The 21431-nt window shown below is 50.8% G+C and overlaps 2 protein-coding genes across 2 annotated transcripts; both read right to left on the reverse strand.

Moving 5' to 3' along the window:
- Positions 1 to 4998: 4998 nt before the first annotated feature.
- Positions 4999 to 9431, reverse strand: LOC110471857 (keratin, type I cytoskeletal 14). Its single transcript, XM_021532899.4, has 8 exons — positions 8859 to 9431; positions 7171 to 7253; positions 6760 to 6916; positions 6343 to 6504; positions 6131 to 6256; positions 5819 to 6039; positions 5458 to 5507; positions 4999 to 5270 (listed from the first exon to the last, which is right to left on the reverse strand). Exons 1-8 carry the CDS (start codon positions 9366 to 9368, stop codon positions 5173 to 5175), a joined length of 1407 nt encoding a protein of 468 aa, XP_021388574.3. The 5' UTR covers positions 9369 to 9431; the 3' UTR covers positions 4999 to 5172.
- A 4279-nt stretch (positions 9432 to 13710) lies between these two features.
- Positions 13711 to 18562, reverse strand: LOC144247462 (keratin, type I cytoskeletal 14-like). Its single transcript, XM_077788300.2, has 8 exons — positions 17990 to 18562; positions 16756 to 16838; positions 16060 to 16216; positions 15396 to 15557; positions 15184 to 15309; positions 14872 to 15092; positions 14345 to 14379; positions 13711 to 13999 (listed from the first exon to the last, which is right to left on the reverse strand). Exons 1-8 carry the CDS (start codon positions 18497 to 18499, stop codon positions 13902 to 13904), a joined length of 1392 nt encoding a protein of 463 aa, XP_077644426.1. The 5' UTR covers positions 18500 to 18562; the 3' UTR covers positions 13711 to 13901.
- Between the last annotated feature and the right edge of the window lie 2869 nt (positions 18563 to 21431).

Below are 21431 nucleotides of genomic sequence, written 5' to 3' on the forward strand. Positions count from 1 at the left end.
ATTTAGAAAGGACAATAGAAAAGAAATTTTTAAAAATTTATTAAACTAAATTTTTAGTTCTGGAATGCTGAATTGAGGAAGAAGGGAAATAATTAAAATGTTTTGTCATCTGAATCTTTCATTTTATTAATAACATTAATATAGCAATGCTAATATTGGCTGGCTCTCACCCACGTGTGGTTCAGCTTTGGGTTTGGCATCCAGGTCACCTGGACACATGGCATAAAGAATGTGTCAGGTGTATCCTGCTCACAAATATTGCTTCTGCCATTTGGGCAAGTTCATTAAGCTCAATTTTATCTTGACACTGCAAACCCAGCACTCCTGAACTGTGGGGTGGTTCTGTAGGTGCCCATCCTTTGTTAGAGCCATCATCAGGAAGTGAAGCCAGGGTGCTCTGGTGCCACAGTGATGGCCAGACCCTGCCTGAAACCAGGGTCAGGGTCAGGCAGGGCTGCCTGGAGCCCACCTGCAGCCTGGTCACCACTGGTCTTTTTTCTACCAAAGAATTTTAAAATGACTGCGGAGTAAACATTTAATTTCATTTAATCGAGATGTATGTGGTCCTTCATTTTTCAAGGCCAGGTTGGGTGGGGCTTGCAGCAACCTGGTCCAGTGGGAGGTGTCCCTGCCCATGGCAGGGGGTAGAATGAGGTGGTCATAGGGTCCCTCCCAACCCAAACCATCCTGTGTGATTTCTTCCATGAGGAAAACACCCACAATGAGTAGAGGGTTTTTTAAAATTACTGCAAACTGAGCAGAGATGTCAATGTTCTTTTTCTTTCTTTCTCTTTCTTTCTTTCTTTCTTTCTTTCTTTCTTTCTTTCTTTCTTTCTTTCTTTCTTTCTTTCTTTCTTTCTTTCTTTCTTTCTTTCTTTTTCTTTCTTTCTTTCTTTCCTTTCTTTTTCTTTCTTTCTTTTTCTTTCTTTCTTCTTCCTTTCCCTTCCCTTCCCTTCCCTTCCCTTCCCTTCCCTTCCCTTCCCTTCCCTTCCCTTCCCTTCCCTTCCCTTCCCTTCCCTTCCCTTCCCTTCCCTTCCCTTCCCTTCCCTTCCCTTCCCTTCCCTTCCCTTCCCTTCCCTTTCTTATTTTTTTCTTTTTTTTCCCCTTTCTTTTCTTTCTTTTCTTTCTTTTCTTTTTTTTTTGGTGATTAGAATTTCTAAAGCTTTTGTAAAGGATAACAGTAATTTATTATTATTCTCCTGGAATTGTGTGTTCTTCATGGCAGCTTTTTTCCTTTCCAAAATTCAAACTTTTCTTTAAAACCAGATCTTGCTTTTACAAGAGAACAAACCTCAAGCCCTGCCAGCAGAGCCATCCCTCATTTTAGTAAAGTGATTTTCATTTTGTGATGAGGAGATCTGCTAATGATGGGATCTCCATTCCTAATGGAAGGCTCTTTCCAGAACTAGCTTTGACTGACTCTCTGGCTGGAGTCTGCAGATGGAAATTTGCTCCCCACATCCTTGCAGGCAGGCAGGGCGATGCTCTGATGAGCTGCCCTTGGCTGACTTGGGAGCCCCTTGCAGGCAATGCTGTGCCCCAAGGGAGGAAGAGGAGCAGAGGAATCACAGGGGAGCAGAGGAATGACAGGGGAGCCGAGGAATGACGGCGCATGAGGATCTCCCGTGGGCATTTCAGGAACAGCAGCGCAGGTCTGACCAGGAAAAATTACTACTTCAAGTAACAAACGAGCAGAAGAACTTCCCCCAGGCAAAGGTGTTGCTCCCACGTAATGAGCTTTGTAAAAAAAAATAGAAAGGAAGGATTTATATTTATGTTTCCATCAGCGTCCTGGGCTGGGAGACAGAGAGGGGGTGGTGGCAGAGGATGGACATGCTGGAGTTATTCCCAAGAGTTCTCTACAGCAGAGTTATCAGACTCAACAGGGCAATGATAAAGAGAAAGATTTGATTTCCCTGGAGGGAAATCCTTTTGGAGTCTCAGAATATTTTTTTAAGGCTTAAGACTGGTCCTTAGGCTAATGCAGATGAAGTTTAATGTGCCCCCAAGAAGGAGATCTGGCATTTCACATCACTATAAATACTTCCTGAATCACCAGCTGGTAAAACAGCAGGTGAGTCCAAGAGAACTTCCTTGGGGACTCAATGACTCAAACCCCACGTCCCTGCTGGTGCCCAGACACAGGAGGGCCAGGAGAGGAGCTGGAGCCAGGCACGGCCATCACCCACCAGCCTGGCCAGGGAAAGGCTCGTCTGAGCTCCTCTCTGCTCACTGTCAGCTGGATTTCCATGTTACACCTATGGAAAATCCTGGTGTTCTCAATTGACAAAGTATTTATAAAGTATTTGCTTATCTGGCTGGTGATGTACCTGTCATGCCACTTTCTGTCAGCCTACTATTGGCTGTACTGATGCTGATCTCCATTTTGCTGGTGACACCAGGTGCTCCAGGTGATCCCAGCTTTGCAAATCACTCTAGGCAAATCACTCATCTCCTCCAAGCCTCAATTTCATGCTTTGTAGGATGGAAACAACAATAACAACTATCCTCCTCCTCGAGGGCATTGTAAAACCAGCTGTCTGAGGAGCACACGAGGCTCTAGAGATTGGAAAGATGACACAATTCAGTATTATTCATTGTCAGTGTTCTTGCTATTTTATATTACTCTTGATACAAGGCACATCTCATTGATTTCTCTCTATGTCTCCATCACGAAATACCTTGAAAGGATGTTCAGTTTCCATTTTTCTTTTTGTTGTCCATAAAGTTTCACCATCATTCACTGAGACCTTGCCTCTGTAATTCCCTGCTGAATCCTAAAAAGGCTTTTCTTCTTGTGCTTGCAGCTTGCACAAAACTGTAAAATGCTCTCCAAAACCAGTGTTTGTCCACTTCTTGGAGAAACAAATTGTTGCTCTTTCACAGATACAAATGTGTGTAGCAAAGAGTAAATAACAAGCAGCAAGTTACCTTATAGTTCTGTAGTATTTTCTTTCTTTAGAGCACTATAATGTCACACAGAGATCATTTGTGCTGAGCTTGGACTTTGCTCTTGCCTGTGATAACAGGGTTACACTGAGCTGTATGCAGAATTAAAGCCTTTTTCATTGATGCAAATATATGTTCATGAATATCCCCTGATAAGGTCCTCCCAGGGGAACTGAGTCTGCTGATTACAAACCAGACTCTTCCATCAGAGCTGTTCTCCCAGCTCTCCTCAGGATTTCATCTCAGGCTGCTTCTGCTGACTGATGTAAACATCTCAGGGGTGACAGATACCAGAGATGACTGAGTGTTCTGCTGGATCAATCTCTCCCCCGTGCCCTTTTGGCTGCAGAAGGGGCCACATCTCTCTGTGCTGCCAGCAGAGCCAATTACTCTTGGACTGACGTCTTCTTTTGGCCTCCTACTTATATTTAATCAGTTATATTTGTGGTTTGCAGAAAGCTTTTCTGTGTTCATACACTTGGGGCATTCTGCAGAAGGTTCAAGACTTAAAAAGCCATTTACAACTAAAGCATAACAACTCTCTTCTGATGACAAAAAAAAAAAAAAAAAAAGCACATGAGCAGTTTGCTCAGGATTTCCAGCCTGCAGTTTTGCCCCCTGCAGAGACTCTGAGATAGCTTGAGGCTTAGGTACATTGTTCCTTGATCTGATTTTCATTTTTTATATAGTTTTGGTTTTTTGGGTCTGTCATACCAGCAAAGGGGAAGAACAATACAGTCCATGAACTCTGCACTCTGCTGCATCTCTTTTCCTGCCCTTTTCTATAATTGCTGAATGATGATACAGAATGATAATATCTCACACTCCCTTCTCTGGAAAGACCTGGCAGGCTCCCCACTTCTTCAATCTCCTTTCCCCTCCTTTGCCTGTCCTGTCATGCCCAGCGTGACATCATCAGCTCCTTCCAAGCCTGCTGGGGCCAGGGAGCACCCTGGGGAGTGCTCAGTGGGCCAGTGATGCTGTGGGGAGGCTGAGGGAGGATGAATGAGCCACTGACACCCAAAGGATGGGCGAGCTGAGCCTCAGCTGCAGGAGCCTCATGTCTGTCCATCGTTATAAGGGAAGCTGATTTAATGCAAACTGTTCCCTCTCACTTTGATCTGAGCCCCAGATCTGTATCCTTGAGGTGTGGGAGGAACACAAGCCGATGCACAGCGCTCCCAGCTACCACAGACTAGAAAGCATGAAGTTGGATCGAAGTGATTCCATCATGCTTTTGGCTCTAAACCATTTCCTCTCCTCTCTGGCCCTCCCTTGGTTGCTCTCCAGCAGGCGAGTGGGCACAGGCACAGCCAGAACCTGCTGCTGCCCAACTGAGTCACTAATCCTGAGCAGCAGCTCAGCCTCAGGCAACATTTCTACCTTGCGTGTTACAGGAAGGGTTTTAGCAGTGATCTGTTACACACGACAGTGATAGAAATTATTGCTACTCATCCCTGTGCAGATTAAGCAATGGTTACTTTAGTTCCTCAAGTGCAGCCCTGGGGCAGCATGAATAGCCCTGTAAAAGTTTTTGTGCCCGATAGTGTGACTTAAAGACAGTCAAAAGAGAAGCAGGCCTGTAGGGATGAGGTTTGCCAACCAGGGGGATGCTGGCCTCCTGTCTCAGAGAGAACACCTGACAGCAGCAGTCTTGCTGAAGCCATCTAAGTTCTGCTTACAGGAGAAAGTGACTTTTCATGATCCTAAGAGTTAGAGAAACTGAGCTTTATTTTGTTGGCCTTAATTATCAGTCGCATGTCACACTGACCTCAAACTTCATCATTCCGTATTTGCCTTCATTTTGTATCACTTACACAGTTTATGTCTTAGCCAGTCCCATGTATTTACAAGCACTGAGTTCATTAGAAAAAGCTGTCTCCTATTATGTTCATCCCAAGCAGAACCCCTGTCCCTCCAGGTGGAACCCATGTCCCTCCATTCCCCTCCTCTCACTGGCTTCTTGTGGTTTCTTAGGACTTTCCCTGGCATGAACACAGAACCCAAAGGCTTTGAGGGATCACATGTCAGTGACAGACAAGTCTGCAGTTGCATGAGCAAGAAGAAAAATCTTTATTAAGTGTGTCCAGAGACACCTGCATGGAATGAGGGCAACACATGAGGAAGAGCAGGTGAAGGGAGCATTCGGGGACACAACCTGACCACGCATGGCCTCAGGCACTTCTTGGCTCAGTTCAATGCTCTCCTGAGCCAGGGACTGTCCTAGCGAGTGGTGAGTGCCACCTGCTCCCGGGAGGAGACCACCTTCCCATCCTGCACCTCCTCGACAATCGTGCGCACCTGGCGGGACGATGTCATGACTGCAAAGGAAAGGACAACAATTACTCACGGCAGGAAGGAGGGAATTTCTTAAAACATTATCAGATTTTACACATTCTTCAGGAGCTGGTGGAAATTCCACAAGGGAGTGGGAAATGCTGCTTTAAACAGCCCTGCTTTGACTGGGAAGGGGAGAGAACCAGGCTGAGCAGAAAGGTGGGTTCTTACCATCTCTGCCAGAGTGTGAGGACATGGCGGAGGAGTACTGGGAGGAGATGCTACAAGAGAAGCACAAAACCAAAGAGATGTTAGGAACAAACATTGGTTGTTGCTGCTACACAGACTCTGTGTTCAGACAGGAGAAAAACAGGAGACAAAAGTGTTGCTCCACTTGGCCTCTCCTGAGGGATGGAGGAACCACGGCAACAAGCCACTACAGCCATACACCAGAGACAGAGCACTGGGCATCCACAGCTGGTGTGAACAGAGGAACCAGCCCAGAAAGCTGTGACTGGGCTGAGGCCTTGGGCATTTTGTGTCTCTGACCCATCTCCTCCCAGGCGCCCTCCCAGCAAAGCCCCTCACGCACTGGGCGTCCTCGCCCTCCAGGAGCCGGCGGTACGTGGCGATCTCCTGCTCCAGGCGGCACTTGACGTCCAGCAGGACCCTGTACTCGTGGTTCTGGCGCTCCATGTCGCAGCGCAGCTCGGCCAGCTGCTCCTCCACGCCCGTGATCAGCATCTGCAGCTGGGCCAGCTGGGTGCCGTAGCGCGCCTCGGTGTCGGCCAGGGTGCCCTCCAGCGCCGCTTTCTGTGGGACGGGCACGGGGCCGGGCTCAGGGGGGCAGCCGGGTGGGCGCAGCCCTGCGTCCCCCGCCCCGCCAGCGGCCCGGCCATCGTACCGTGCTGAGCTGCGACTGCAGGTCGATCTCCAGGCTCTGGATCGTGCGCCGCAGCTCCGTGATCTCCGTCTTGCCGCTCTGCAGCTGCTCCGTGTTGATGGCCACCTCCCGGTTCAGCTCTTCCGTCTGCAGCGAGGCAAAGCCGTACCCTCAGAGCCCCGGCAGCGCCACGGCCCCGGCCCCGTGCCCGCTGCTCGCCGCCAGCTCCTCACCTTGGTGAAGAACCACTGCTCGGCGTCCCTGCGGTTCTTCTCCGCCAGGGTCTCGTACTGCTCCCGCATGTCCGCCAGGATCTTGGTGAGGTCAATGCCAGGAGCAGCATCCATCTCCACGCTGATCTCCCCACCCACCTGCCCCCGCAGGGCAGTCATTTCCTGACACAAAAAAGACACAACATATGTCAGATTGACGTGGCATCTTCCCACGGTGACAAATTTCTTATTTGCACCCAGCACAGGAACCCCACAGACTTCCTGGAGGTCCTGCCTGAAGGGATTACTTCTCTCCCCCTTCCTGCTAATGTGTCTCCTGACAGCCCTAATTGCAAAAACTCCTGTGTGTTTGGGCTGACTGCTTCCCTGGTGCACAGGAATGTTTGTAGGTCCCAGTCTGAGCCCAACTCTGCCCACCTCCTCGTGGTTCTTCTTCAGATAAGCCAGCTCCTCCTTCAGGTTCTCAATCTGCATCTCCAGGTCAGCTCTGGACAGGGTCAGCTCGTCCAGGACCCGGCGCAGGCCGTTGATATCGGCCTCCACGCTCATGCGCAGAGCCTGCTCCGTCTCAAACCTAAAGACACACACACAGTTGCATATACACACCTGATACAGCATTTTTCTTGTCTTTTCCTTCCCCAGCTCAGTGTATTTTTGCTAAGTATCTTTAATTCAATGTGTGTGCACAGCTCTCACAGTGCAGAAATATCAGTGCTGTGTCCAGGAAGAGATTAACTATTCCCAAATGTCCCACTCCAGTGGAGCAACCCCAGGTGCAGCCAGGCTTTCCCCAATTTTCACAAAAGTTCTTGGAGGCATGACACTCACTTGGTTCGGAAGTCATCTGCTGCCAGCCTGGCATTGTCGATCTGCAGAACGATGTTGGCATTTTCAACAGTTGCAGAAAGAATCTGATGGGGGATAAGTGAAAGAGTTTAAAAGTCATTTCAAACACTGAGTGATCCCATCCAGAGAAGGACTGGAGCAGCACTGGGCCATGGGGCTGGACTTCCATGTGGGCTCTGCAAAGAGGGAGATGGGGGTGCTCATTTCCATCTCCCATCAGCACAGGCTCGGTCCCCTGGGAACACTGCCATGGGCATGTCACCCTGCCCCACTGGCACCTCCAGGTGCTCACACCGTGCTGAGCCCTGGCAGCACTCCAGGCTTTGGGAATGGGAGCAGCCCAGCTAACAAGGAAAAAAAGGATTGAGGAAGGAAGGCGTGCCTTGTGCCTACCTCATTTGGCTTTCATAATTACACCCGAGGTGCAAGTATTTGCTCTGACATTATGAAAATGATTGGCCATTTAGTGAGCAGGAATTTCTGTAGCCACAAGCTAATGAAGAGCTGTAACTTCTCCTGCTTCAGGGGAGAATAATCCAAGGAATAATCCAGGAATATTGATGTGGTCATTTCCCAGCTGAGGGGGGAGAGGGAGGGAAGGATCTGCCTTCCCCTGGATCAGGAGCAGGTTTCTGAGACCCAGCACTTCATCACTCAAATCCAGAGACAGCTCCTGTCTCCAGATGTTTCTGTGCTCCATCAGAGTACACCAACATGCTGAAATCTGCAGAGGAGCTTCCTGCATCAAAGCAATCCCTTTCCCCCAGGGTGAAGCCCAAAATATTTTAGGAATGTGAATTCCCCCCAGGGCGTGACCCTGCCCCATTCCCAGGAATTTATTCTTACAGACCAGGTATGACATTGCCCAATCACCCACACCTCATTCCCTCAGTGAACCTGAGCTCACTCAGGATGAGTGATAAGGCCTGAGAGGGGCAAGCAATGGCAAGGCAGGGAGGGATGGGCTGCTTCTGGTGTTTTGGCAGAAGGACATTTGTTTCAAATCATCCAGGGAACTGCTAAGAATAAAGAAATTACCTTGGCCATGATTTCATCTGCCACATTTTAGAGCCAGGCATGCACCTGATTTCAGCACTTACCACAGCCCATTGTGCTCCAACCCTGGACTGGACTCTGTGTCTGCAACTCTCAAAGAACAACCATCACATAGGACAGTTTCTTTCTATTTTAAATTCTACCTTTAGCCTCCTAGAAGGGTAGGGGGGAAAGTCTCTGATTTGTAGGATATTTGTGAGAATGACTATTCATCTCCATCTGCTTATCACTCAGCAGGGAATAGGGCCAGGAGATAACAAGTCCCTGCCTGCTGAAAGCTCCATCAGGAGCCTAACAGGGAGCAACTAGGGGGCACAAGTAGCAAGAAGGAAGGCAAGAGGTAACAGTGTGGCAGCAAGTATCATCAGGTAACCTGAATCTATCTGACTCCTTTCCTGCCCCATCTTTCTCCCTACACTGGAACAGTCAACAGAAATCCCATTTTGGTACCTGGCGATCTGCTGTTCATAGTGACTGCTATTCCAAAGCTCTGGTTTTCATTTCACACTAATTACCTGCTACTTGATAAGCCTCTCCCCTCCAGCTGTTACGAACAAACTCACTTCTTTACAAGTGACTTTGATGAAGATGTCACGTTAACCCCAGCATCCTACCTTGTTCCTGAGCTCCTCGATAGTCCTGTAGTAGGGGCTGTAGTCACGGTCAGGACCAGGTCCCTGCTTCTTGTACCACTCCCTGATCTTCACCTCCAGGTCGGTGTTGGCCTCCTCCAGGGCCCGCACCTTGTCCAGGTAGGCGGCCAGGCGGTCGTTGAGGTTCTGCATGGTCTCCTTCTCCCCCGCCGGCAGGATGCCGTCACCGCCTCCAAAGCCTCCTCCAAAGGCTCCCCCAAAGCCTCCTCCAAAGGCGGCCCCATAGGTGCCCCCAAAGCCCGCGCCGAGGGCCCCTCCTGCGCTGCTGCAGTAGCTGCCCCCGAAGCCACCGCCGAGCCCCGAGACCACGCGGGAGGAGACGGAGTAGCTGCCGGAGCCGCCGTGCACGCTGGGGGCCCGGTACCCTCCTCCCCCGACTCGCACGGAGGAGACCCTGCTGGAGCCGCCGCCCAGGCTCCCGAAGCCCTTGAGGGAGGTGGAGGACGAGTATTGCCTGACACTGGTGCTCATGCTGGAGGCTGGAGGGGCACAGAGAGGCGGCTCGGCAGCGCAGCAGCAGCAGCAGCAGCGAGTGCTCGCTCCCCTGCCTCGGGGCCCTTTATAGCCCGGCCAGGAGGCGTTGCCACACGTTTTTTTTTTTTCTTTTCCATTTTTTTTTTTTTTTGGTTGCATTCCCGACGATTTTCATCACTCATAAAACCTGAGCCAACTTCCAGAATCGTCATTTTTGCCTTTGTTCTAGTCATGCTTTTTGTCATATTCCACTTGAAGCTTTTTCTCTTACAAAGGGCATCTTTATGCTTCTTCCGTTTCCAAGTAAATTGTCAGGTGTGATTAAAAGGAGGAGGCTCCTTGCTCAGGGCTATGATTTAATTCCCTCTGCTCTGTGAGCTTTGAAACAGAGCGGTACAGGCAGCATTTGAGGGAATAGCTCAGCATCTCCTTTACTGTGGCTTTTTGTCCCAGCTACAGTTTCCTGTGCCTGCTTGGGCTGCACACGCACATCTGCAGGGACAGCAGGTGTTTTGTGAGGCCCTGAATGCACCTCCAAAGCCCCGTGAGTACAATGGTGCTGGAAGGAACTTGGCTCCCAGTCCTGGAAATACAAGTCCGCTCTTTTATCTGCAGGGAGAGGGATTATGAGTCGTGAAAAAGCAATGAAAAGGGAATTCGTGCTCCAGGGCTCACTGGATTCTTCACTTCAGAGACCACCCAAGAGTGGGGGACTGTGGAAAGGTGATAGGATTGTTTGTTTTCTCTGTGAACGAGCACTAGCAAACCATTCCAAAAGGACACGGTATGACCAGTAGCTAGAAATTATGAGATCTCTAAGGAAAATGTGGAATAGCATAAAGTAGATGAAGGACATAAGGAAAAATCTCCTGCTGTGTAAGAACAGGAGCACAAAGCTGACAGGAGCACAGCTCAGCAACTGATGCCAGTGGTGTTTTCTGTGATGTTTTTCTGTCAGTTGTGACCAGGCAGGACAGTTTCACTGTGACTTTGGAGTTTACAACTCCCACATAAATGGAACTTCAGGAGAGACAGTGGTTGTCTCTGGCAAGTAAAAAGGCTCCAGAACCGAGTGCAATGGTGTGGCCAGGCCCTGCTGATCCACAGCACGGGCAGAACCCACCAATCTGAGTGTGCCTGGCTCATCCTGTGGGGTGTGGAGGGGAAGAGATTGCTCATGTGTGCGCACGGTGAATTGTTGGGCTGTCTCTGCAGACAGGCCCCAACAGCCCCTTCCCAACAGCCAAGTTCTTCCTCAGATCACTTGCCAAAGGTGGGGAGAAAGGGTATGGAAGGAAGAACAAAGGTACATTGCTGAGGAGCTCAAAGAGTACAACTCCCTCCCCTCCATCTGCAGAAAGCTGGAGACAGTACAGAAGTGGGATGTGTCCTTGGAATATCAGGAGTTGGCTGCTGTGAAGAAGTGGCTCCCTATCTTCCCATTTACCATTGGTGGATGGAGACAAGTCCGTGCAGCTCGGAGAGCTGGAGGATCGGAGTCTCCTCCGTGCTGGCTCTGGCCGTGTCTGTCTCCTGGAGTCAGCGTGTCGGTGTCGTGTGAGCTCCGGGCGCGGGGCCAGGGGACGCCCACTCGCCGCTCGGCCTCCCCAGGTGCAGATGGAAAAGGTGCAGCAGCGCGGGGGCGGCCAGGATGTGTCGCTCCCAGGAATGTGCTTCGTCCCCATCTTCATGTCCTCACCTTCGCCCGGGCAACGCCGTGGTTTGTCCTCTCCGATTGCAGCGGTGATGCAAGGGGAACGTCAGAGACAAAAACGGTACAGAGCCCCTGCGTGAGCCCAAAGGCTCATCCCTGCCCTGAGCAAAGCCCCTCAGAGTGGCACAGATGTCACCCTGTCACACCACATCACCATACATGGCACACGGGTCATTCCTGTATGGGGAATTGCCTTTTCTTTCATCTTTTGTTTGCCATTGAATTGCTATGTCATAAAAACACCCATTGCCCAGAATATCTGTGATACTTTGGTAATGCCACAGGGCAACAATTAAAATCATGAGCATTAATTGAGACAAAATTACATTAACCACTCAAGGACGTTATTTCCATGACCTCCCATTGAACACAACCACAAGGACTGCGTGTTGTTTCTATCACATCCTTTGAAGTAAAAGGCTGAGTATTAAACCAGAGCCTGCCTCTCTCCTGGAGCCACGTGCACACTGTGAGCCCATTTTTAATATATTTCAAAATCAGCATTCCAGTTCTACATAACAGCAACTTCATGGTAGCACAATGGTGTTTAAAAATAGAATTCGGTCTTACTTTAGGGGAAAATGGAGGTGAAGTTCTGGCTTCAAAATTACAAATCAGCAGATTCAGATACTACCTGGATAAAACCACTTCCCTCTTTTTATATGCTTATAACATTTGCCCTGGAATCAAATTATCATAGAAAAGTTCCCTAAAATGAGCTGGAAACCACACATTAATATCTGTTTCTAAAGTGGTCTTTTCTGTCAGAGGAATTCAGTGTTGCCTGAGAAATCAAACCATCTTTCTGGACTAAATTCCCACTTTTTGAGACCTGCCTCAAGCTGCCGCTGCCTGTCAGTGTGAGCCACCCCTGCAGCTCCCTCCTCAATGGGGTTTCCTAAGGTCAGGGCTAATTATTAATGCTCAAGGCAGGAGAAAATTGACATCTGTTTTCCACACCTCCCTCACACTGTGCAGTAGCAGGAATAATTAAAGCAGGGGATTTCATTAGCAAAGTGTTATTTGTTGTTTCTATAGGAACACAGGTGTGCCAAGGCTTTCACAGGAGGAAAATATAAAGCAAGGGTGAATTCCATCGAGACACCTCAGCATCCTGCACTGGGTGTTGCAAGGACAGCAGTCAGAGGGGCACAGGTCCTCAGGGGGGCTGCAAGACGTGTTGGTGGTCCCTGCACCACCCATGGGGACAAGAGGGTCCCTAAGAGGTGACCTGGAATGGGGTGTGGCCATGAAGCCGTGTCTGTCTGTCCCGACCCTTCTCAGGCATCTGATCTTGAGTGATTCAACCCTGTCTTTACCCAGCTCTGGAACATGAATTCCCCCAGGGAGAGCCCCTGGGTTGCTCTGGGCTCCCTCCTCAAGGCTGTGGGAGTGGAGGGAGCGCAGTCTGCAGGACTGTGGAGTTGCTGGGGCTGGAAGTGCCTTGGGTTGGGAGGGTTGGGTATTGTGCTGCTGCTGACCTGTGCAGCAGCCTTTCTCCCAGCCCCACTGATGAGCTCACTGATCATCAGCATTAAACTTCAAACCAGAACCGAGTCCCTTGTGGCAGATGGATGCTGGGGATGCTTGGGGCAGCCAGTGCCCCACGAGGGTCACGGGGGGGACACAGCCCAGGCACTGGGCAGAGCTGCAGGGCAGGGGTTAGGGGGCCTCAAAACCATGGAGCCCTGCTAATCTGGCTGCGGGGCAGATGATGCACTGCAGGCATCATTCCAATGTTTGGGGAAAAATAAAGAATTCTCTCTTATCTCTTCCCACATTCCAGACAGATTTCTGGAGAAGGGTCATAAAGTGGTGTGGCCAGCTCTGCTCTCATTCTCACTTAGTTGCGCTGCTCTGATTCATTTCATTGAGTTAGAAGTTGGATTTACAAAGTAATAAATGTGTCAGAATGCAGCCAAGAATGTGTCTGAACTGGCTTTCCAGGAATGCTGGGCCGGCTGACGGCAGTGGGAACTGCTGTGTCAGGAGCAGCCACTGGCAGCCGGGGAGTGCCACAAGAACTCCCAGAAAAATTGTAATCCTTTTGCTAGCACAGACCATACCCTCCTCTTCCCATCACTGTTTTCCTCACCCTTCACTGGTGCCTTTGGAAGCAGGAACCAAACTGAGCTGAGTGTGCCTGTCTGGAGGGACAGCAACCCTCCTGACAGATCCCTGTCCTGCCAGCAGCTTCAGATCATTTCACCCCAAAGCTTGGGATCCAGAATGGGGAGCAGCTGCTGGGGCAGAGCTGGGCCGTGGCATTTGCAGGGTCCTGTCTGTATCACTTGGGCTTTGTTCACTTGCTTGGCCTCTCTGGGTTAAAGCTTCAGCACTGCTGTTGCTGGACACTGCAGCGGGGGAGCAGCACTTTGTCCAGTCTGGGAAACTCAGGGATTCTCACAGGCTTCGCCTCCCACCACCTGTGGCATCAGCTCCTTTCTGCTCTTCCCCACACCCTCTCCCCTGAAGCTGCCAGGTCCCAGGAGTTACAGAGGTGTGGGTGTGCAGGCCCCACCATAGGGTACCAAGGATGGAGAATGTTGCTCCTGAGAGGAGCAAAGAAGATTTGTCCCACAGCTGCAGGGGTGGGACAGCCCAAGAGCATCGAGACCAGACCTTGGTTTGCAGGACTGCAAAGAGAAGCTTTATTTGATTTCTGTGTGTGGCACAGAGCTGAGAGAAGGGTGAGAGAGGGTAAGGAGGGGGTGATAGTGGGAGAAGGTGCTTTTGATGATCCATATGGCAAGAACATGTCAGCTGGGATCTGCTCCGTGGTGCTGGGCGAGGTTTGCAGCAAAGCAGGCAGTGCCTCAGTGGGCAGCCTGGGTGATCTGCTCCCGGGAGGAGATCACCTTCCCATCCTGGACCTCCTCGAAGATGGTGCGGATCTGCCGGGTGGTTACTGGTCCTGCGATGCAGAAAGAAGGAACAGTTATTTCCAGGGCAGCAAAGAAGAATTGTCTTAAAGATCTTAAAGATCTTTGAGTTTTGTAACAACAATCATCACATCAGAAACCCAATATAACACCTTCCCACTGCTAAATTGTACAGATTCAGTCTGTTCAGATAATTTTTGACACGTTTTGTATAGAATAAATTTGTTGTATCATAAACTTTTGTATATAAGTTCAAATTTTGGAAATATAATAAAATAGTTACTTTAGTAGAAAAATAAAAGGAATCTGTGCTAAGAAGGTGGGTGAAGACATGAGAGCTGTGTATGAACAGAGCTTCAGCCAAGACCTATTCTTACCTTCTTTCACAGGCTGCGAGGCATAGTGGGACATGCTATGGGAGGAGAACAAGGAAAAGGAGGTGAGAAACAGGAAAAAAGTGAGTAATCTCCAAAACAAAACCATTATTTAAACCCTGCCTTATTTTATTTTTTTTTTTAATTTCTACCAATAGATGATTCAAATGCTTTGGGAAACTGCCAGTGGTGAACCAATTGAAGGAAGAAACTATTAAGGATGGGTGCGTGACACAGGAATTCAGACACCAGTGCAGCACCCAACCCAGCTGCAACAAGCAGCCAGCACCTGCTACCTGGGATCACACAGACACGGAAGGATGGGAGGTGGAACCCAGGGGTGCTGCAGGACTGTTACAACCACTGGGCTGTTGTGCACTGATGTGACTGAAAAGACAGACACGTTGCATGCAACGGGTCAGGGAACGGGCTGAGAGAATGCTCCAGGGGATGCAGGTGGTTCATTTTCTGCTTCCTTGGCTATGACCCATCTCCTCCCAGGCGCCCTCCCAGCAAAGCCCCTCACGCACTGGGCGTCCTCGCCCTCCAGGAGCCGGCGGTACGTGGCGATCTCCTGCTCCAGGCGGCACTTGACGTCCAGCAGGACCCTGTACTCGTGGTTCTGGCGCTCCATGTCGCAGCGCAGCTCGGCCAGCTGCTCCTCCACGCCCGTGATCAGCATCTGCAGCTGGGCCAGCTGGGTGCCGTAGCGCGCCTCGGTGTCGGCCAGGGTGCCCTCCAGCGCCGCTTTCTGTGGGACGGGCACGGGGCCGGGCTCAGGGGGGCAGCCGGGTGGGCGCAGCCCCGCGTCCCCCGCCCCGCCGGCGGCCCGGCCCTCGTACCGTGCTGAGCTGCGACTGCAGGTCGATCTCCAGGCTCTGGATCGTGCGCCGCAGCTCCGTGATCTCCGTCTTGCCGCTCTGCAGCTGCTCCGTGTTGATGGCCACCTCCCGGTTCAGCTCTTCCGTCTGCAGCGAGGCAAAGCCGTGCCCTCAGAGCCCCGGCAGCGCCACGGCCCCGGCCCCGTGCCCGCTGCTCGCCGCCAGCTCCTCACCTTGGTGAAGAACCACTGCTCGGCGTCCCTGCGGTTCTTCTCCGCCAGGGTCTCGTACTGCTCCCGCATGTCCGCCAGGATCTTGGTGAGGTCGATGCCAGGAGCAGCGTCCATCTCCACGCTGATCTCCCCACCCACCTGCCCGCGCAGGGCAGTCATTTCCTGACACAAAAAGAGAAACGCATCATCATGCAATCCAAGAACCAACATATAAAATGTTCCTCTTGAGAGAGACTTCTTCAGGAAAGTGAGCATTTGGGGGCTGATCAAAAGGGAGCAAATTGGGGTATTTGCTCCATGACCACAAATAAAATAATTATAATTCTTGTGAAATCCCCACTGGAGTTAATTCTCCAGAGAATAAACAGTGCCTGTAGCTGGTTCATTTCTCAGGGAGCAGACCTTCCCAGCCACAAGCTGCAAGGGTTGTTAGTAAATCTCTAACAGCCACAGTGGTTATTACTAACATGGCAAGTGGTGAATTGGAGTTCCACAGGCTCCAGGGAGGATGTGCTGCTGTCCAGAGTCTATCCCCTCTGCTGCCTCACCAGCACTTCTCACCTCCTCCCTAGCAGTTCAGAACTCAGCATAGCCTTAAAGGCTGGAGCAGAACTCAAATTTCAGTGCCTGGGGTGGCCTTTTTAGAGCCTGACTCTGTGCTCACCTCCTCGTGATTCTTCTTCAGATAAGCCAGCTCCTCCTTGAGGTTCTCAATCTGCATCTCCAGGTCGGCTCTGGACAGGGTCAGCTCGTCCAGGACCCGGCGCAGGCCGTTGATGTCAGACTCCACGTTCACACGCAGAGCCTGCTCCGTCTCAAACCTGGGCACACACACAGAGTCAGCAAAGCTGCACGAGCCCCTGCCAGCTGGGCACACAGCACCTGCCTCTGCTGCCTGCTGCCTCCACCCTGCTCTCGGCATTGTGGCAGCACTACATGGCCCCATTGACAACTTTCCTAGAGGAAGTTCTGAGCGAAGTGGGGGAAAACTGATGAAAAAGCGTCCAGCTGAGTCCATAACATCACCCTGCTCCTGACACCACCAGGCCTTGGTACTGGCCCTGGGCTCTGTGGAGTTGAACACAACATTAAGGGCACAGAGAGGCACAGGGCAAGGAGTCTGCACAGGAGAGGCTGTACCAGAGATAAACGAACAACAGGAATAAAATAGTGGGTTTGGATGGAAGCAGCATAATCCCTGGGTGCCTGTAAGACTGAGAGAACCATCTGCTTAGGAAAGCTCTCTTTTTGAAGGCTTTGCTTCCATAATGCTTTTCTGGGGTTTGGATGGGATTTTCTCCTCATTTCATCAAACTTCCCTGCACACTTTGCTCCATTTTTTCCAGAAAATGTGTCTTACTTAGTCCTGAAGTCATCTGCTGTCAGCCTGGCGTTGTCAATCTGCAACAGGAGGTTGGAATTTTCCACTGTGGTCGCCAGAATCTGGACAGTGAAAGATAAAGAGTGTCAGAAATTCCTCCTGGTTGAGTGTTGGGACAGGAACAACACTTTTGTGGAAGTTTGGCATTTCCTTAGCAGAAGTGTGTCTGGAATCAGGACAAGTGAAATGCAGGTGAGACTGGCTACTGGTTATTCTGTGACCTCCCTTTTCAAAAAGCCATCAGTAAGAATTTCAAAAGGCAGAGTGAGGCCACATGAGATGTGTGAGGTTTGATGGTGGCCTTTGTTCCTATCCTTCAGGGCAAGTGCTGTTTGTGGAAGGGTCAGAGGGACCAGTGGGGTGCCTGTGCTTGGCACACCTTGTTCTGGGATGGTTTTAATTGGTTGGCAGCAGAAATGGAGCAAAAGGCAGTGAGCAGGTGCCTACAGATTCTGATTTTCATATTACCAAAGCAGGAGCAAATAACCCACACTGGGAGGAGAACTCTGTTGAGAAGGGGAGTGGGGGTGGTTAAACGAGCTCCTTTGCCAGCACTCCTGCAGCTCCAGCTGTCCACAGCTTCTGGAATCCCTGGGGGCAATTCATACATGGGAAGTAACAGAGAACAATGTAAACTCGAGCATTTTCTCCAAAATAGTATGCTGGGACTCAAATCAAACAGAGAGGAATCCCCCCAGAGCTGCCTGGGCTGGGAACTTTGTACAAATTCCAGCCCTGGGGCAGCAATTGCCAAAAGAGGCAAAAAACTCATTATTGGTCAGCTCCATCTTTTTATCATCTACATCTCCTCAACAGGAGGAGCTGAAACAAGTTTGCAAATTCTTTGCCTGAATATTTCCAAATATGACATCAGTGTTTCACAGTTTGCCCACAGCTGCAAATTTCCCTGCACCTTAATTTTAAACTCCCAAGAACACACATGATAAGTGCAGACTTGTCTGTTTTCTTCATTTTTGTGTTATGTCCTCTTAGATCTGTTCCTGCCAGTGAAAGCTTCCACTTGTCCCACTCAGGAGGATGTAACCAAAAGCTGACATTGAGACATGACTAATTTCCAGCCAGACACTCCACACACGCCACTGGGACACTTTTTATGACATAATTAGTGCTGACTAATTACAGAAGTAACAGTCATGGTTTCTGCTTCCTCTCTGACACACAGCATCCCGCTGTGATATTCCCAGCATCCTACCTTGTTCCTGAGCTCCTCGATAGTCCTGTAGTAGGGGCTGTAGTCACGGTCAGGACCAGGTCCCTGCTTCTTGTACCACTCCCTGATCTTCACCTCCAGGTCGGTGTTGGCCTCCTCCAGCGCCCGCACCTTGTCCAGGTAGGCGGCCAGGCGGTCGTTGAGGTTCTGCATGGTCTCCTTCTCCCCCGCCGGCAGGATGCCGTCACCGCCTCCAAAGGCTCCTCCAAAGCCTCCCCCAAAGCCTCCTCCAAAGGCGGCCCCATAGGTGCCCCCAAAGCCCGCGCCGAGGGCCCCTCCTGCGCTGCTGCAGTAGCTGCCCCCGAAGCCACCGCCGAGCCCCGAGACCACGCGGGAGGAGACGGAGTAGCTGCCGGAGCCGCCGTGCACGCTGGGGGCCCGGTACCCTCCTCCCCCGACTCGCACGGAGGAGACCCTGCTGGAGCCGCCGCCCAGGCTCCCGAAGCCCTTGAGGGAGGTGGAGGACGAGTATTGCCTGACACTGGTGCTCATGCTGGAGGCTGGAGGGGCACAGAGAGGCGGCTCGGCAGCGCAGCAGCAGCAGCAGCAGCGAGTGCTCGCTCCCCTGCCTCGGGGCCCTTTATAGCCCGGCCAGGAGGCGTTGCCGGCGCCTTTCGACACCCCTGACAGCCAAAGCCAAATTCCAGAATCATCATTTTCCTCTCTTTGATTTCACATCTTTTGTCACATCCACCGGGCAAAACTGTGGCTCACATGGGACCTTCCTCCTCTTTATTTCCCAGCACCTGGCGTGATCCAGGTCCCTGCTCGGGGCTATGTTTTGACATTCCCAGTGTCCATTCCTGCTCCACCCGTGAGGTAACACAAGTGAATCCTGTGTCATCCACCGAGTCACCTCCAAGTATCAGTGCAAAAATCTACAAATCTGTTTATTTGGGGTTTTTTAAGAGTCTAAAGCCAAGGAAAGCTGCTACTTAAGAGCTCTGCCCATCTATAATCTTTATATGGACCAAGCCAAAGCCAGATGGAAACTTTCCTGCCAGGCCCTTTATTGCAGGACAAGCGCAGACCTGGAAGGATTTGTGTACTGATACAGGATTTGGCAGAAATCTTATAGCTCAAAAGAGAATAAACTCCAGCAATTTCTGTTTATGTACCAGCCTGGGCTGAATCTCCCTAGAGAGACTGGAAAGTCCCTACAGTGGTGGGGTTTCAGTCAGTTTAAAGGGCAGATGAGTAATGTTTCCAAGCAGTACCTGCTTTGCTCGATCACCTTTCCCAAATCCCACAGAAACTGCCTGTACCTTCTAAAAAATGTGTAAAGCTAAAAAATCCCATGCCACAATTTCTGCTCTCTCAACACTGAGGCAGGGTTTAATGCTTAAACATTCTAAATCAGAGGAGGGGGACTGAAGCTCTATCAGACACCCACAGCCAGGGCAGGTTACTTGCAATTCCTGACCAGAAGAGAAGGATCAATCCTTATCAATGGGAATAGCGTGATCAGTCTTTATCTATGGGAAGAGTAGGATAAATCCTTATCAGTGTTTGTGCTATAGGCTTTTTCCTACAGATTTGCAGCTGAAGACAGCGATGCCAGTGATAGCAGGAGCAGCATCACCTCTATCAGAAGTGCTGATGGCCAAAGCCCAACACATCCAGCACTGGGGGTGAGGACCCTGCAGCACCAAGGGTTTGACCACACTGGCACAGAGGGGAGGGACAGTGCTGGCCACACCTCACCTGGGCTATTGAAGGATTGAGCAGAATGATTACAATAACATAGCTGGACAGGTATTGGCGTGAAAAAATAAGCAGGAAATGTGGCACTGCACTCTTTTATTCTTGTGTGACGCCAGCTGTTGTTGTGCACAGTAGAAAATTGCACATCCAGCCCGGCCTGCCTGGCTCCAGCCATGGCATTCTCAATAAAAGAAGTTATTTTTTCTTTTTGCAGAGGTACCTGTGAGGTAGTGGAGGAGTTATAGGGATTAGGAACCCTTTTGTGTTCTCGTTCACATTGTGATCTCCTTCCTTCCCAGCCCCCTCCGGCTGTTTTCACATTATAATGCACTAACTGATTTTGGAGGTGCTTAGATGTTCCCAGAGCCTCACCCTCGGTAATTCACAGTGCCTCCTTTCTTTCATGTTCCCCGAAGGACACAGTAACAACAGGGCTTAATCTGCCTCCTGTTAAATCTCAGGATTTCACAGCAGTCACGCTCTCTTTAACAGCTCCAGAAGTGTGGGGTGACTTTCTGGGCAGCCACCAAGGAAACAGCTGAACAAGAGAGAAACTCTGGATCCTCTTATTCAAGGGCTCTGCTCTCTGGGCAGCACTGCCTCACAGCCATGGGCTTCAGATTTGGGATTTTGATTCCCCAGGCTGAGAGGCTGGAATGCACACATTCCCCATCCCTCAGAGAGCTGGGGAAAGGGGGGACCTGGGCACAGCCCAACACTGGCAGAGGGCAGAGTGGGCAGAGGACAGTGCCCAGCTTCCAGCACCATCCTGGTGCAACCTGGCAGGGCAAGGATCAGCTGTTCCTGGCCCATTTCCCTCTGCAGTGGGGGGTACAGGATTACCCAACAGACATCGTGTGAGAGCTCCAGAGCCATCCTGGGCCACCCCTGCTCCCAGCTCTTCCAAATGTGCTCACCTTGCTCATGTTTGCTCCAGCAAACACCCTCCTGCTCCAGGCAATTCCCACATTGGCCCTGAGCCGATGTGGGCTAAAACCTGTGCTGTGAGGTCTGACCCCCTTCAGGTCACCCTCACATTTTAGGCCAAGTTACAAATAGCCTGAAGGTGACAACTGCCCTAACACGAGGCAAAGCCCTTCCACAGCCCACAGGAAGGGGACACCTGGCCTTATAGCTTTTCTTGTGTATTATCAACCTCAGCCCAGGTTTCAGTTCTTTTACCACGTGTGGCAGATGTCACACGGACAATCTGGAAATTGTCCTGCAATATCAGCTTTTCCCTGGTCTTTTCTGACCAGTGCTCTTGCTGGTCAGCTGCTGCTCTGGTCCCTGACTGAGTTCCTGAACAACAACCCCACACCAGCCCCACTCTGACATCAGGAACCCCCAGCACTGAGCTCCCCTGTGCTGGCTGTTGATGGGACATCAGGATACAGAGGAGCAGTACTGCTTCAGCTATTTCATGTTACCAGAAGAATTCAATCCCCCAGGCTTTCCCAAAGCACTCACCCACAAAAAAATTCCCTTGAGATAAAAGGAAAAAAGAACACATCATAAAGCTCAGGAGATGGTATTGGAGTCTGTTCCAGCAAGAAGCACACTGGAGATGCTATCTCTGCCTCGTGTGCTGCAGCGGGGAGGAAAGAACTGATCTCCCTGGTTTGCACTGGAGGGAAGGTGACATTACCTGTTGGGGTGACCACGCTGCACACGCAGTGCCCAGAGTGGGGAGGGCTGGTGTGAAACAGCCACGGTCAGT

This window comes from Lonchura striata, chromosome 27, assembly GCF_050655825.1.
Source record: "Lonchura striata isolate lonStrDom1 chromosome 27, ASM5065582v1, whole genome shotgun sequence".
Taxonomy (NCBI): domain Eukaryota; kingdom Metazoa; phylum Chordata; class Aves; order Passeriformes; family Estrildidae; genus Lonchura; species Lonchura striata.

What these genes read in the sequence shown, in the direction of transcription:
- LOC110471857 (XM_021532899.4), bottom strand. Translation starts at nt 9,368, where the DNA reads ATGAGCACCAGTGTCAGGCAATACTCGTCCTCCACCTCCCTCAAGGGC. An exon ending in TGCAGTCGCAGCTCAGCACG is followed by an intron (nt 6,040 to 6,130) that starts GTACGATGGCCG and finishes CCCGTCCCACAG; the next exon opens with AAAGCGGCGCTGGAGGGCAC. An exon ending in CTGGAGGGCGAGGACGCCCA is followed by an intron (nt 5,508 to 5,818) that starts GTGCGTGAGGGG and finishes CTTCTCTTGTAG; the next exon opens with CATCTCCTCCCAGTACTCCT.
- LOC144247462 (XM_077788300.2), bottom strand. Translation starts at nt 18,499, where the DNA reads ATGAGCACCAGTGTCAGGCAATACTCGTCCTCCACCTCCCTCAAGGGC. An exon ending in TGCAGTCGCAGCTCAGCACG is followed by an intron (nt 15,093 to 15,183) that starts GTACGAGGGCCG and finishes CCCGTCCCACAG; the next exon opens with AAAGCGGCGCTGGAGGGCAC. An exon ending in CTCGCAGCCTGTGAAAGAAG is followed by an intron (nt 14,000 to 14,344) that starts GTAAGAATAGGT and finishes TCTGCATCGCAG; the next exon opens with GACCAGTAACCACCCGGCAG.